The sequence below is a fragment of the Amphimedon queenslandica genome, unplaced genomic scaffold, assembly GCF_000090795.2.
Source record: "Amphimedon queenslandica unplaced genomic scaffold, v1.1 AMPQUscaffold_13503, whole genome shotgun sequence".
NCBI lineage: Eukaryota > Metazoa > Porifera > Demospongiae > Haplosclerida > Niphatidae > Amphimedon > Amphimedon queenslandica.
The window spans coordinates 376,752-394,553 of NW_003546261.1; the positions used below are offsets into that span (position 1 = coordinate 376,752).

At 36.0% G+C, this 17,802-nt stretch overlaps 1 protein-coding gene and 1 long non-coding RNA gene across 2 annotated transcripts; one reads left to right on the plus strand and one right to left on the minus strand.

Annotated features, from left to right (window-relative positions):
* Positions 1–7,847: 7,847 nt before the first annotated feature.
* Positions 7,848–8,691, minus strand: LOC100631645 (zinc finger MYM-type protein 1-like). The gene is given in 1 exon segment (XM_020008944.1): positions 7,848–8,691. A coding segment is annotated over 1 exon segment (816 nt). The 5' UTR covers positions 8,664–8,691.
* A 6,713-nt stretch (positions 8,692–15,404) lies between these two features.
* On the plus strand, positions 15,405–16,255 carry LOC109593837 (uncharacterized). The gene is made up of 3 exons (XR_002191179.1): positions 15,405–15,425; positions 15,836–15,912; positions 15,960–16,255. It is a non-coding gene; the product is annotated as an uncharacterized LOC109593837 (long non-coding RNA).
* Positions 16,256–17,802: the final 1,547 nt, after the last annotated feature.

Consider the following 17,802-nt stretch of genomic DNA (forward strand, 5'->3'; position numbering starts at 1 on the left):
AATGACAAAACATTATACAACAATCAGGATCAGTATACATGAACTGATAAGCCTAGTAAATCATAAGCATAAGACCTACCAGAAAGGAAATAACATCATAGAGCAATGCAATAATAATAATAATTAATAATATTAATAATAATAATTGTCACAACAGTAGTAGTAGTAATAATCATAATAACAATAATAATAATACCAGAAATAACTGTAATCAAAATGCCTTAGAAAATAATAATAGGAATGAATACCAAAATAATATATCAATATATAACAACCACTACCTGCAATTGTTGGTCAGGTCATTTGGTTCATTCACTAGTTCTTAATTTTGATGGTTTAATGGTTTTTACAATTTTGGAAAGAGTTTGGCAAATTAGTAACGTGGTAGTGTTGCTAAGTAGGATTCACTAGGGCGAGGATATTATTCCCAAAAATGTCCCCATTATTCTATTTCCTTATTCCCAATATAATTTGCCTATTATTCCTATTATTATTCCCAAGTATTATAAAAATAAACAAAATAACTATAGAAAATTTGTCTCATTTAATGCTCATCATACTGTAACATCATAAGGATGCCTCAATTGAGTCTTGTAAAGCACACTCATGGGTATCTTTGAAGGTGTTAGACAAGATTTATTAAGCATTCAGTTACACCCACTGCACATTTTTACAAATTTTGCCCTATTATTCCAGAATTATTCTTTATTCTTTAGACCACCTATTATTCTTTTTTTATTCTGGGAGTAAAATCCTCAGGCCTAGGATTCACCCCACTTCAAAATCCTTGCCACGACATTTGCAGCCTTGCTATACCTTGAAAACTAGCTCCTATCGTTGCCAGACTTTTTAGAGGACCTTATTTTGACCAGAGAACTCCAATGGTACAACTAGTGTGGCTCTTACCTTGTCGAGAAGACTGTCAAAAATCAAAAAAATGACTGTTTTGTTCAGCCACCTTCTTTTATCTTCATCATCATCATCATTTCCCATCAATCCAGATGTCGGTCTGTGTCCCAACTTTGCTTGGAGATAGAAGTCTAATTCCTACAACATTCTACTCCAATAAGGTATAAACAGGTCCCTATTCTCCAGGACGTTTCAAGAAAGAAAAAAGTTAGTCTGTGACTGCTCAATTGGCCCATCTTAGCTGCATGCTGCCCTTTTGTTAATTAAAGAAGCATATGCTCCAAAATATGTGTGTGGTTGTGCATGCTCAGGTATCAGAAAAAGGAAAAGCAAGCAATTTTTTTTTACTTGGCTATGCTTGGAATCAACTGTAATACTTAGTGGAGGTTTTGAGCTAAGAGAAGGTCTTAATCTTGCATATTTTTCTTTATAAAGTGTGTAATGACTTATTAATTTTTATAAAAAACAATATTAGTTAATGTGATACTAATGCTTCTTAATGCAGCTATAATATGAACTTGACAACAGGAAGAACAGAAATATCTAGTGCTCCTAGAACAAGGACTTGTGTGTCGAGACTAGTATAGTAGATGTCCTTAAGCATATCTATTTAATGCTGTCTTTACAAATTTAAGACATAGCAATGATAATAATAATAATGAATATTATTGTTTGTGTAACATAAAAAAGTATGACAATGGCAACTGACAAAATATTAAAAATGTTATAAATAAATCAACACAAGAACAAGAATATAAAATATAAAGCAAGAGATTCTAGAGCAAGTTTGTAAAGAATAATTAAAGCAAGGGCAAGTAGGATTTGAAACAACCAACAAAGATAGGAAATAAAAATCCTACAATTGTGATGCAAATTCTATTCTACTCCTTGCAAGGTGATCTCTAATGCTTAGATAATAACATAAAAAGTACAATGTAGAGCAGAAGTTGCGTCATGAGAGTAGGATTTCCATTTCATACTTGTGTTGGTTGTTCCGAATCCAACTTGCCTTTGTTCCTATTACTTTTTACAAAATTGCTCTAAAAGCCTACTTAATCTAGTTTATTTCAATTATTTGTTATATTAAACTATAACTAAAACTAAAACTAGAACCACTGAAAGAATCAAGCTGAGACTAAAACTAAAATACAATTTTGAAGTGATAACAATAACTAAAACTATAATTATTATCATTGTATAAGTATAACTAAAACTTTAATTATTTTACCATCCTAAAACAACACTATAAGTATCTAAGACATCCAGTAGAAAATAAAAGTGGCCAAATGTAAAAGAAATTGAATTTTATGAGTGACTTTATGTCAACACGCATGTAATAATCGACTCAAAATGACACCATCAAGTTGTTACATTTGATACTTACAAATGTTCAACTTAATGCAAGGACATCGTTTCCAAATTAAGATTTTGTACAGTTTCATGAAATCATGCACTATCAACACACATCCAGAGAAAAGAGCAAAAGATAGAGGGCAGAGCAGTAATACAAAATACACAATTATTGACAAAAAATGTACAAGTATAGTATTTTATTATCATTATTTAACCTAATGCAACTATTAAAGGGTAAGTTCAATGCATTTTTGAGGTATTTTTTTATTTGCTTAATATGATTGCCTGACCATACAAATGATGTGTTCCAACTCCCATTGTCTGAAAAAAATTATTCACTGAGATATGAGCCTTCGAAAATGCCCATTATTCCTTCCTTCCAGGTTACTTCCTGTCAGTGGGTGTGGCTAAACGTGACGTCACTGGAGGCATAGCTGCAGCTAAATTCATTCCTTTATAGGGGGAAATAATTGTTTATTCTCATGCCTTGTAATGTAATAGCACTAATTTAATAAGATTAGAATCATTAGCTTTCATTATTCTACGCATGAAACTGCAAGAAAAGGACACAAAATAGCAAACAAGAAGATTCACCAAAGTGTGGTATTATGACTCTTCATTGCAGTTTCATGCTTAGAATAATGAAAGCTAATGATTCTAATCTTTAAATTAGTGCTATTACATTACAAGGCATGAGAATAAAGGATTATTTCTCCCTATAAAGGAATGAATTTAGCTGCAGCTATGCCTCTAGTGATGTCACGTTTAGCCACACCCACTGACAGGAAGTAACCTGGAAGGAAGGAAAAATGGGCATTTTTGAAGGCTCATATCTCAGTGAATAATTTTTTTCAGACAATGTGAGTTGGAACACATCACTAGTTTAGTCAGGCAATCATATTCAGCAAATAAAAAAATACCTCAAAAATGCATTGAACTTACCCTTTAACATTAGTCAGCAAATTTCTAGATATTGAGTAAATAAAACTACATGAAAACCAAAAATAGTACTGTATTATTTGTCCAACAATCACTTTTCCTAAAATTAATGACAGAACTTGATTGGTAGATAAGTGTGTCTGCAAATAAATTATGCAGGAGTATTTTACAAGCTTGGCATAATAGGAAACATACATGTATTTAATAAGTGGCTATAGCTTAAACATAGAAAGAGCATTGAAAGAATCAAAACTATGCACATAGGCGGCTGCAGGGGCAGGCAATGAGGGCAATGCCCTACTAGAATTTCTTACCGGAAGATGACATCATCATAATTAGCAGTTAATTAATAGTTATTTTGTAGTTATTACATGATTAATTCATAATTATAGCTAATTTTAATGACAAAAACTACATTATTTTGCTCCACAGTGATAATTAGTAGAGAATAAGCTGCTAACTGCATAGTTTATTTACAGTAAGCCAGTCAGCCACTTTATAGGTCCATATCTATGGACACTTCAGGAAGACATAATCTACAGTAACCTGCAACTAGAATAACTGACTCCTTCATGTAGTAGCTTTATTGTTAATCATCATAGTCAGCTAGGACTCATTCAACAGCTAAATCACCTAGCTACAAATACCCTATATTGATAGGTCTTTTAGGTGCTGAATTTTCTCCTCTTGAACATAAGAATGGCAAGGTAACTCTTCATTGAGTAGTTCAGAGCCTTTTTCAACTGGATTTTTCCCCAAAATGCTGAAATAGAAGCCATAACAGGCTTAAAATCAAGAGCAAAGCATGTGGGTGTAGTCATAGGCACACATACTTTTTCACCACTCCCACATTTAGCTTCACTTTTGCCCTACTTGCAGTAAAATCCTGCAGCCGCCTGTGACTATGCAACATGCAAAATATACCTTAAATTGACCTGCAATAGCTTCATGGCGATTGCTTCATAGCAATCATGATTGTGTAACCATTAACCAATTCAAATCAATTTCTACTAAAGTACAGCACATGAGTGTTATTGTAAAACAAATTTCCATTGTCCATGAAGAGATTTCTGTATGGCTGGTACCCTAAACATTTAGTACAACAGAGTGGACCAGCAAGGCATACATGTGTACATTACTTTTTTAACAAAAGTTATAACTGAAGTGGCTAACAAGCATGCTAAGAGCCAAAGACATACCGATGTGACATTATGACTGCTTTAACTTCTTTGTGTCCGAATGCTACATAAATTACTACAAGGAGGAAGTATTAATGCTTTAAGATTTTTTACTCTATGTCTGTAATACAACCAACTCAAAACATTGGTGCTGCCATGATGTTGTCATCTTCAAAGGTACATCACTGTAACAATGGTGTGTTGACAGTGACACTCCTTTAAGTAAAAATTCCGTTCTCCCTTTATGATAGTCAATGTGACTCATAAAACTCTATGATATATTATGTTAAAACAGTAAAATTGTAACTGGTTTAAAAACATCACTAATGCAGCAAGAAGTGGACGGCAAATTGATTATAATTAGGCCTTAAAATTTGTTACTTCTTTAACAAAATCCATTAGACAAACTACATAGTTTAGCAATAGACTTCTGTCTTCTGAGCCATTTAGTGTGCTGAAGTGCTTGTACAAAGCAAAAGTGCTTCAATTACATTGTTAAAATGCGAACTAATGTTTAAGTACAATTGCCATAATTATTAGTATGTACAATTGGCAAAGTATGATTGCATGCATCAAACTATTTGAATTGTGTCATTTAAGCAATACATTTTGTCCTGGAATTTTTTTAAAGGAATCCCAACAATAATTACAGAATGGCTAAGTCCGCGAATGCTATTCTGAGTTATGTGAAGAAGGTGAAGTCGAGCATATCAATGGTGTTTGGTCTAGTTTTCTAAAATCTTAGTTATTTTGTAGTACAATTAAAACATTTACGGTAACTTGCTCCACCTATAGGTGGGGTCTCAAGGTGTTATACAATCCCCAACACAATGTGACCACAATGGCCTTTTGAGTAACAATAAACATGCCAATATAACAAACCACTCCTATGTGAAGGTGCAGCATATCAAAGTTTAATAATTTATTTCCTATGATAGAAAATAGGGATGGTGCATGGTGGGAGTCAAGATATGCTTGACTTCACCTTTTTCATATAACTCAGAAGAACATTCAGCCGCTTCGTGACCTTAGCCATTCTGTAATTATGTTTCAGAAGGCTCAGTCTCACATATCAATGGTGTTGTTTGGACTGATTCTGCAAACCCTGAATCCCATACTGGGTTGTAATAGAAACGCTGAAAGGTCGAATCTAAACTCCAGTCTGCTGCACTAAGGATATCTTCAGTTGTGATTTCTTGCTTAGCAGCAGTTGAAGTGCTAGCACTACTGACAGGACTATGTGAGAGCACTGTAGCCTCTGCTACATATGTATTTTGTTAAGATTACTAGTTTAAACACACAGGTGTCTATTCCCGCCAGCTCCATGATTTGTTTTAACCATCTAGCAATAGTGGAAGAGGTGACTGGTTTATGTGGTGTGATGAAACAAATAAATAAGTATTTAGCATCCCCTCTTAATTCTCTGGTCCTCTCAATATGAAGGACCAGAGATTTCATTGGACATAGAGCTTCATCTCCATTAAATTTAGCAAAGAATAATTTTTTAAAGTTTTTTTCTGGTCTGGATTGTTCAGCCAGGACAGCGGATATAAATACTGCACCTTCAGGTGTGTTCCTATAGCCTTTAAAGCTCAGGTTGGATAGGTGAGCTGAACGAGATGTGCGAGTCAATGCCAATAGCATGACCGTTTGTAAAGACAACTGCTTAAGGCTCATGTTGTCATTCAAGGTGTCGCTACTAGTATAGTGTAAAACAAAGCCTACATCCCAAGTACCCTGATACCTTGGTAGAGGTGGGCATGTTTGAAACACTACCTTTCGTAGTATGGTGACCAATGGATGTTGACCAATGGATAGCCCACTTACCAGAGTGTGCATTGAAGCAAGGGCTGACCTGTATTCATTGAGTGATCATTGCTGATATCCCTCTTTGTAGAGGTAAGCTCAAAATTTGCTATATCGTCTATAGGTCCTGAAATGGGATCAGCTTCCTGTTCAGTACACCAGCTGATCCATCCTTTGCACATTGAGTCATAAGATTTAGAGGCTTTTTGCCTCCAAGAGGATATGAGGAGGTCTGCAGCTTCTCCTGAAAGTCCTTTACTAGCATAGTGTTGCCTGAGATAGGCCACATGGCTAGAGGTGGTACCACAGGAGGTTGGTGGTCTGCTACCACTATTGCATTCTGCTGAACATTGATCCTCAGATGTTAACAATCCCAGGAATCTGGGGTACCAGGGTTGTGATGACCACACTGGAGCTACTAGGACTAAATCTGTCCCCTGCTCCTCCACCGTTGCCAGGATTCTTTCCACTAGGTTCCAGGGGGGGTTGGCATAACTTTTCACCTGTTCCCAGCAGGGGCAGCGGAAGAAAAACAAGGGAGGGGGGGCTGGCAAGAGGGTTTAAAAAAAGGGAAAGAAAAAATGGCGCGCGATGCGCGCCAAAATTTTAGGGGAACCACACCCACTTTGGGTCTAAAATCTGCGAGTCCGCGCTTATTTTTTTGATATAGTATCTATGGTTGTTCATAATTATTGCTTCGCAAAAAAAATTTGCTGTATATATACAGGATGTAACTAGCAATAAATTGTATTTTTTAAAATCACCGAAGTATGACAGTCTTCTGCTACTTCTCGAGACAAACTTTTGAGCAACTTTTAGTATATCTTGTATGCATTCATAATAATAATATTGTTTAGTCTTTTTTGAGTCATTGAAGACCTGAGGTAGGACTTTAGGCATCTCAAAGAAGAAAAAGAACGTTCAGCAGTGACCAAAGTGAGAGGAATTGTCAGGTAAAGTCTAAGTAAATGATTCACCTCTTTTAACATTGTTCTGGAAAAGCTGCAGCAATTCAGTAATTCTATTACAGTATTTACTGTAGTCACTTTCTTCACACCCATTTAATGTTCCGTATTCGGAGTGCTCACAATGTCTGGTAGTAAAGAGAGTTGAGTGGAGAGATTTTAACTTCAAATCTTTAGAATATAGATTTTTAAAACCATCTGAAAGTGTGACAGTATCTCCATTGCATGAACAAATGAGTATATTTTCAATTTCCTGAAGAACATGGAAAGTGTCTTGATCAAACCTACTTGTCAACTCCTGATTCACTATGTCTAGAATTTCATAGTATTGACGTCGAAAATACTCCTCTGGACATGAGTATTGAACTGGTAAAGCACCATCTTCAAATCTTCGAGGTAATTTTCTAACTCTATGAAGAATAGGTTTACCTGTATACTCAGTAGCTTCGTTTACAACAGATTTGTAAAAGGTATCAAAGGCAGTTTCAGAACGATGTCTAGTCATATAACTTTGAGCCATTTTCACAGCCATAAGGGCTTCTTGAGCATTAATATCTTTGTACTGTAAAGTGATTGAAGTTAGTTCAGTTGCGTTGAAAACTAGATGAGCCAATTTTAAGCCAAAAAATGTGCAAAACTTTTCAATGTGAGGAATCAAACCAGCTCCTTTTGATGAAGCGTCTCCATGAGCAGAAGCTTATGTTTCTTCTAGCTGTTGAATTATAACACCGTAATTTTTAAGAATAGCATCAATAGAAACTGTTCGTATGGTCCATCTTGTTGGGCAAAGTGGTTTGATGCCTGGATTAGCTTTGCATAATTGATCTTTTAATGATCTAAACTGAGCAAAACGCTTCGGTGAGGCTCTAATAAAGTTGGCAATATCAGCTGCTAGACTCAAAGCATCTCTGACAGAAGTGGATTGGCGAGAACTATCTTGAAGGGCTAAATTTAGACAATGAGCTGAACAATGAACATATAGTGCACAAGGTTCTTCAGCCATTAAACGAGTAGCCACTCCACTTAAATGGCCAGACATGTTTGACGAACCATCATATGCCTGACCCCTGCAATTACTGAAGGAAAGGCCACAACGAGTAAGTACATCTATAATTGTACTAGACAAGGGCAAAGCATCAGTTTGTTCAACTTCAACCATACCTATGAGATCTTCATGAATAGAATGACAGCTATCAACCCATCTTATAGAAATAGCAAACTGCTCGCAAGTACTTACATCTTGGGTTTTATCTGCAATCACGGCATAAAACTCAGAATCTTTGATGTCACTGAGAATATCATGAAGAACTTGATTAGCCAATATTTCGATTATTTCGTTAATTATGTCATGTGAAAGGTAACTATTAGTAGCAATCCATTCTCTCAATCCCTAAACATCTAACGCTCTACACTCTAATAACTGAAGTAAGTTCCCTTCCTGTTCACTATGTCCTCTGATTGGCAATCCTTGACGAAGTAAAAAATGTAGAGATTTTAACAACTTCAGAAACATGTTTCGGCTGGTCTAAAGTAAGTTGACAAGACAACTGTGTAGCCACAGAAGGCTGTTGCAATGATCGTAACTTAAGAGATGCCTCACTGTGCATCTGACATTTTTTGTGCTCCTTAAATCGTTCTTTTGCTTTCTTCCAATTGTCATATCCATTTACAATGAAGGCAAGATGACTTCTTCTAGATAGATATTTCAAGGTAATCAGGCCTTTTGATACAGCTAAATGACAATTATAGTAAAAGGCTTTCTGACGAGTCACACAGTACGTCAGCCAATTGTATTCCTTAAAACAACTTCTTTGACATCCTTGCATCTTCTTACCCTGGCACTTCCTTGACAAAGCACTTGATGATGGATGGTAAGGTTGACCCAGGCCATCGTCACAGCATTCTGATGAGCAAGTTTGTGTAGAATCTGATTCTTGATTTTCATCGTCATAGTTGTCATTTTCCATCTCTACTTGCCTATCGGATTCAGAATCATAATCCTCATCAGGATCAAAGAATTCTTGATCACCATCAGAACACTCATCTTTATCACTGTCAGAATGCTCATCTTGATCTTGTGCTTTTCTCTTGCTTGTAGATAAAGTTGAGGTTGAAGTAGAAGGGAAAAACCAGTGATGTGACTCTTTGCCATGGCTACCTTCCATACGACCTCAATTGAAGGGGTTAAAAATCAACAATTTTAATCCATGACAAAGGGTTAATTATAGATTTAATCAAATTTTTAACCCTTGACATTTACTGTAATGGCAGCTAATTCAATGGGGGCTTAGCCCCTGTCCTTTTGTCTGAGAGGGGGCTATAGCCCATGTAGCCCCCATGTTTCCGCCGCCTCTGGTTTCCAGTCTTGGGAAAATGCATCTGTCCCTTTTGCTATTGGGTCTGGCCTCCAGCTGAAGAAACGGGATAGCTGATGGGTCAATCTCGTCGCAATGAGATCCATCCTGAGGTAAGGGAATTGGGCTCTGATCCGTCTAAATATTGATGGGTTCAGCATCCAGTGTAAGCGGTCTCTCATCACTATGGACTCTGAGTCCGCTAAAACGTTCTCCTTCCCCAGTAGATGCTGTCCTGTGAAGAAAATGTTTCTCTGGAGGCAACACATCCACAAGTCTCTTGCTATCTTTGTTGCCTGGTCGGAGACTGTTCCGCCCAGATTGTTGATACAAGCTACTGCAGTTTCATATACATGTCTTGCAATGTAATTTAGATCAACTTAATCGTAATTCTTAAAAACAACTTTAATGCCAATTATAATAGGAATGCAATGTTGACATAACAATTGAAAAGCAGCAATAATAGTACATCCTATCAAGGTGCAATAACAATTACTGTACATGTATAATAGTCTCACGCATCTAGAGAGTTGATCTAGACAATATGACAGAACAACAAATGAAACATTTCCTTTATGATCAATTTATATTGCATAATGTCACACGTCTGTCAAACTTCACTTGCAATGCCAATCAAACTTGGTAGCACCAACAGAGGCTAATAAAATGCTTTACATTTTTCATTATATGGACAAGTCCAGAGTGAACCTACATTAATTTAAATGTCATACCCTCATCCAAAGACTAACTGTGAGGACACTGGACCTTAAAGTCAATTGCACTATCCCATCCTTCTGTAACATCGATACTGCAATAACGCTTGAAACTGTAACTATTGCTTTTCAAAAGCATTCTGCAGTTCAAGTGGGAGGTTTAAGCTAGCTAGTATATATAGCCTGGACTTTCTAGACAATTCTAAATAAACACCAAATCCACTTTTAACATAAATAATAAACAATTGTACACTCACAAAATTTGTATAATCTTGAGAGGTTCTTCTACTTAAAATTAGAAATATTTCTTTCATTTTTCATAAAATCAATTGGGCTAACTACATGAATAAGGAACAAATACATTGAATGAGAGGTACATGAATTACTGATTACTGCATTACATAATTCATTATGCAATTTTTCAGTTCTTGTCACAACTGTAATGAAATTTACGAAAAAGTTTTTAAATAATGTATAATGCATGCATTTATCGTATTCGTCACCCTACATGTATATAATGCAGTAACAAGAAAAAACTAAGTCTACAATTTACTAATAGCTAATTCCAGCTATGAAGTTTAATCTTCAATGAAGAAAGATAATTTTGCAAGTTAAAATTCATAGCAAAAAATGTGTGCTTGCTTACTTCCTTAGTGTGTCCAGGCTGAGTATATTCAGGAAAAATTATGAGTTACCACAAAGCATACTAAAGCCTCAAATTCTAGTTTAATTTTCCACACCAACTAGGATAAACTATCCTCCTAGTATGGGCTACCAACTGAATCTGGTACAACGACATGACCTGGCAAATATAGCAACAAGAAGGATGGCAAGATAATGGATGTAAACTGTGAGTGTAGTTACACTCACACATTCACAAACTTTTTTAATAACTGCTGTCTTTCTAGTAAACATAAAGTACAAGAAAATAGTGACAAGGTTGAAATATATGCATTTTTAAACAAAAAATTAAAGAAACAAGATTGAGTGCGATTCTGAACAACCAATGAAAATACAAATAATCCTACTCACGTGACGCAAATTCTACTGTACATTGTACTTTTAATGTTATTATTCAAAAGTTATGGATCACTTTGCAATGTAAAGTAGAATTCGCATCACGAGAGTAGGATTTTCATTTTGTATTTTCGTTGGTCGTTCGAAATCCTACTCAATCTTGCTTTTTTCAAATTTTTTATGTTCTTGTTTGTGTTCATTTTTTAATAACATTTATAATATTTCTTCAGTTACAATTGTGATACTTTTGATTTTAGACAGACAATAAGTTTCTTAATTATTGTTGTCATTGTTATGATTTTACAGCATTTATGAGGGACAGCACTGATTGAATTGAATAAATGGTGAAGGAATATCTACTACACTGATGACAAGTGAAATGAATACTATAGTCTTGACGTGAATTCTTATTCAAGAAGCTCTATCTTTCCAGGAGTCCTACAGCTATTCCTCCAGGTTCTTCCTGTTGTCAAGTTCATATTATCATTAGTATCATAACGTTAATTAATTGTTTTGTGCTTTTAAAATATTTCATCACACACTGATATATGCAAGATTAATAGCTTCTCTTAGCTGGAAACCTCCACTAAGTATTGCACTTTGATTCCAGCATAGCTAGCCTATAGCAAGGTAAAAAATTACTTGCTGTTCCCAGTTCTGCAATCTAAGCATGCGTGACCACGCCCAAATTTTGAAGCACATGCTTTTTCAATTAACAAAATGGCGGCATGACGTAAGCTGGTGAGATCCAACTGTAATGGTATCACTTCTTATTTTCTGGGAGAATGATTCTAGGGGACAAGGACCTGCGCATGCCCTGTTGGAGTAGAATGGTATAAAAATTAGCCTTCCATCACCAGACAAGATCAAGATATCAATCGAGAACTGGATTGACAGGAGATCATGATGATGATGATGATGAATATGAAAAACGATGGCTTGTTTAACAGCTGGTTCACCACTTTTTGATTTTCCTCCCAGAAAAGGTCTAGAGCCACGCTAGTGGCACCATTGGAGTCCTGTGGTCAAAATCAGGTCCTCTATAAAGTCCAGTAAGCATAGGTTGTCTTTCTCCCGGTATGGCAAAAGTCTCACGTAACCAGACTCCTCCCCTTTTTGAATTTGGGGTGGCGGGGAGAGAGTCTGGTGTACAGGCTAGGTGAAGCTGTACAAAGGGTGACCGTCGGTCTGGTCGGTGAGACTTTCGTAATCAATAAAAGTTAATGAAAGAGCATTAATTGCATTATTGATATTCATTAAGGCGTGGTCAATAGTAAAATAGAGAAAGAAGAGTCTAGTACTTTTACCAAGACTTGTGTCTTAGAAGTGGCAACGAAACTTCAGATCACCCTTAAAGACAAGCAAATGGATGCCATTATGGCATTTATGTCCGGAGTAGATGTATTTCTTTCCCTACCCACTGGATATGGCAAATCTATGATTTATGCAATGCTTCCAATGGCTTTTGACCTATATAAAGGTGCTTTTTTATTAATTTGTATGATATTACAGTCTTATTTTTATAGAGCAACAGGGTAGCATTGTAATATGTATAAGCCCTTTAATTTCTTTGATGATTGATCAAAGATCAAAGTTTCAAGCAATGGGTATAGTGACAGAATTTGTAGGTGAAGACCAGTGTGACTCCAGTGCCATGAGAAGAGTACTTGCAGGAGAGGTTCAGCTAGTGTACGTAAGCCCTGAGAATATTATCTGTAACCATATGTACAGGAACATGCTTTTGTCCCCTGTGTGTAAAGAAACTAGTGGCAACAATTGTCGATGAAGCTCATTGCGTGAAGACATGGTAAGTATAATTATTTTGCTAGTGTTTCATATGTACTACCATTATTAGGGGGGACTCTTTCCGTGCAGCGTATGCACATCTCGGAGATACAAGAAGTCTTCTTCCATCTAATGTGAAAGTAATGGCTCTCACAGCAACGGCAACTCATTCAACATACTGCACTATTTGTAATAGTTTGATGTCAAAAGATCCAGTTTTGATTGGATGTCTACCAAACCGCCATAACATTACATATGAGGTGAAACCACTGTTAGACATGAACAGTTTTTGTGGTTCAGTTGCAGAGGAGGTAAAGATGTAAGGATTGAGCTATTCTAAGACAATTTTTGTGTGTAGTTATAATGAGTGTGCAGCTTTACATTATACTTTTAAGATTAAGCTTGGTCCGTACATGACACATCCATCGAATTACCCACAACGACTTCAATTTTCCATCATCTCTATGTACTCAAGAGCAACACGGAAAGAAAGGAGAGAACAAGTGCTATCATTATTTTGTGAAAAGAATGGCAATTTAAGAATAATACTGGCCACCACTGCATTTGGTATGGTGTTGACTGTTTGGATGTGAGAATGATATATCATTGGGGTCCTCCACACACTATAGAAGAATATGTACAAGAGTCTGGAAGAGCAGGGAGAGACGGTCAGCCTGCTAGAGCTGTTCTACTTTATGGCAAAGCTAGTAAACTTGTTGAAGACAATGTAAAGGAGTATGCAACAGATACAACCAAATGTCGCAGAGAAATGCTATTAAAAAATTTCCTCTTTTCTGAAGAAAGTACAAACAGTGATGTAATTGAATGTTGTGACGTATGTAACAGTAAAAATTCACTTTGAAATTTCATTTTAATTACCAATCAAACTACTTCTGGACAATATTTTACTATAATATAAAGTGAGGAACAATGTTCTCTATAATCCATTCCTGAATGGCATACTGTTACCAACAATAACTTTGAAACTGACACAGATTTTGTAATTTCTCTGTGTGGTACACATTGCAAGACCTTGCCCTGCTTTAAAGTGTCCATTATTAGTTTAAGGTATGAAGGCTTATTGTGTTTGCCTGATTCCTCTTTTCTGCTCATTTCAGCATTAAAAAAGTTACATATATCTTCAACAATTCCAATTACTTTGGCATCACGCAATATAGTTTGTGGCTTGACATTTGACTCCATCCTACTGATAATCCCTTTCAGCCTTCTGTTGAGGTGTTTTAGGTGAAGGCCGCAAGGAATGTTACATCCAGTCCTTTCCTTTGTGTTGACAAAACGGGACAACATCAATTGTGTAGCAACCCTTTCCAAACTCATTGCTGCCTCTTTAGCATAATTCCTATGGCCCCTTTTTTTAAATAACCATTAGGTACTTCCATATCCTCATTACCCTGTGGCCATCTCCTTTGATTGCATCGTAATAATTCCACCACACAAGTCCAAGAGTCAGTAATTCACATCCATATAAAAGTACTGCATCTTCCTCACCTACAAATGTACATGTATAATATCAACATAAATGTTCCCTTTAAATTTGTTGGAATCACTTACAGGACATTGTGCCATTGTCACCAATATCGATATACTTCTCAATAATATTTCCACAGACAACATCAAGTGTCATTCCTCCAGCAGCATTTAAAATGTACGCTACAAGTACCACTTCCAGGAAGTCCTCAGTTTCTTGAACATTGTCCTTTGGGTCGTTTGGTACTGATGTTTGATGAATAAGGTTCTTGATTTGAAACAAAGTACCTTTGTCACAAGATTTACTGGAAAATAGTTTAGTCCATATTACCTGGAATACATGTATACCAATTAATAGCTAAATTTACTATAGTATGTAGATATACTTTCAGCAGTGTCATACGGCAATGCCAGTCTTCTACAACTGGAACTTAGCCATTCAACTTTTCAATATTAGTATCATGGTCAGCTCTAATTGCAATGGCTCCTCTTACTCGTGCTGCTGTTAATTGATCTCCGACAAACAGTATTGGGTATACTGTATGGTTATCCATCTCATGTACCTCTCCATCAGCAAGATTTACTGATCTTTTTACTGGGACAAAAGGGATGTACTTATGCAAGTTGTCCATTATGGCACACATTTCATCAAGTTTGTGTTTGACATGACAGCATCAACATGCTGAACAAGTGCAATACCAGAAAGTTTTGATATAATTGCAATCATAGATACTACAAACACACATGGATAAGAAACAGGAAGTGGAATATACATGAATTTTTATGGGTGACATTACTAATACTGTGACTATGCGAGTGTCGCTTGTCAAGAAGCTGAAGTTTGCTGAAGTGGACTTTCATTTATTCACAAACCTCATAGGCTTGCTTTACTAACCTTTTTTCTCAAGAAATTTGAAAGTGTGTAATAAAACCCCAGAAGTTATTTTTATTCGATTTTATGAGACTATGGCTGTGCTATACACAAATGTATGCCTAAATTTATGAATGTCAAAACTTTCAACACTTTTCTGAAGGCTCTATAGATAACTAAGCCCTGTAATTTTGGATTTAGTTAGACAATGGAAGGCTACAGTGACTGTTGCTGTTAGATCTTTCAATTTCTAAACAGAAGTAAAGATATCACTTTAAAGGCATTTTTATATGACTTCACTTTGAACACTTTCCAAAAAACTATAGTGAATTATACCAAGTAGAATTTTACTGAATCATGAATGTTGTGCATTGACTAGGAGTAGTTTTGAAGTCACAGTTACCTCCATGAATTTATTATGATTTTTTTCAATAATTAATTTTTTTTGCAATTTCAGATTCATGGTATGCCTAAAAATACAGTGAGAAAAGAATAGGACCAAACAGAAAGCATCACTCTATGGATTCTTCTGAGGTAAATGAAAATTCTGTTACTATGTAAGATTTCATTTATCGTTATAGCCCGTGGCCTGAATTGATGATCTGTATGATATAGCAACAGCTAGTTCCTTCGTTTTATACTACAATGAGTTGTACATGCATAATGATGATTACTCTGCAATTTTAAAGTTAATGGTTTTCAGATATGGTGTTAAAAAAGCAGGGTCCCTAAACATTTCTTGCTTATTGATTTTATCATCGATAGTCGTTATGATGATTATAATAGAATGATTTATATATAATATGACTTCAACTTTTTCCTTTAATATAATTAAGTCAATGTATTTGAGAGTACAGATAGACTTGATGGAGTTTATAGCTGAAATTCACCAAGATTTACAATTTCTTCTAACAAGCTATGCATGATTACTGATTGTGGGTGGGGTTCGAGGGCAATATACATCATCAGTCATCACTTCCTGAGACACTTGCATGGTTACTTCCTGTTTCATATCGATGTGTTTGTAGCATTTATGTTGCAACTGTTTTCTGTACGCAGTCTCTTTCGGTAGAAGGAGGTAATAACATTTCATGCAAAACCTTTCAAGGACCCATGGTCTTTTCTTCATCAATAAAACAGTCAGATTCAAGACTGTGAAATGATTTTAGTTTTACCATGGATACTGGAGCAGGGAAAGGGATTGGAAACGCCCAGTGATTGCAGTTTGATGTCCATTATGCAGTGAAGCCGTCAAAGTTGAAATTATTTTTGTTATTTTTTAACCCTATGTTATCTAAGCTAAACCGTAATCATGAACTACAGTTGCAGCAGTGTGCATAGTCTTGTCGCTTCATTGGAGCATCTTTCAGAGCTTCCTGAATACCGGGAAACTACAAGACACTGCACAAGAGTTTCTTCAAGTCATCATTTCATTATCAATAAAGTAAAGAAAAGTGAATCAACTCTAGTAGTGAAGGAATTTGCTGAGAAGTTTACAAAATCCCTATCATCAATAGAAGAGATTCTTGTAAAAGGTAAGGGGATGAGTATTGCAACAAGATCATATATGTGGAAACAATTCCATGAATTAACTGCTGAAGAGATTGGATTAAGGTGTTGAAGGGTATTGGAATTAATGTTTTTGGAGTACCTTTAGCTATTGTAACACAGCACTGTGCACAAACTTGTGATATATTTAAAACTCTTTATTTGGTAAAACTCGAGAAACAAGGGATAGAGAGGGAGAGAGAGAACAGAAAGAACGATCGAAGGGAAAAGAGAGTGTGTGTGTTAGAGCACGTGCTACAAAAACTATATAATAATAATGGTACATAAATAATAACACATACATGTATAACCTTATTGCTATTCACAGTAACCACATAACATAAACATTAGAATAACTACAATAATACAATAATAAGAATAATACATACATACATTACACTACATTCCCCCACACATAGTTAGAAACTAGTTAATAGTACCTATCAGGAGGTCTACGATTCCTCACAGGATAACGACGCTCGGACCGATTTGGAGTGGAGGCAGTGGGAGGAATACCAGTAGGAGTAGGTCTATGATCGTCCACAGAGGGCGTGGTGTTAGCCTCATTATCTGTGGTAGATTCAGTTGTAACTTGAGGAGCATCTTCCTGAGATTCCTCTTCATTAGAATTGTCATCCAGACCATGTCGAATGAATGGAGCACTTGGTAGATGCTTCAGATGATCAATATGGCGTCTCCAATGAAGACCTTGATCTACTTCAACTTGGAAAGTTAAAGGGGCTAACTGTTTGATAATCTTCCCTCTAACCCATTGTGCTCCTGGCCTAAAATTCTTTGCTAACAGTATCTCCAATCTCAAAGTATCTGTGTTTAGAATGATGATCATGGTGAGCAACCTGATCTGCCTGCTTACTA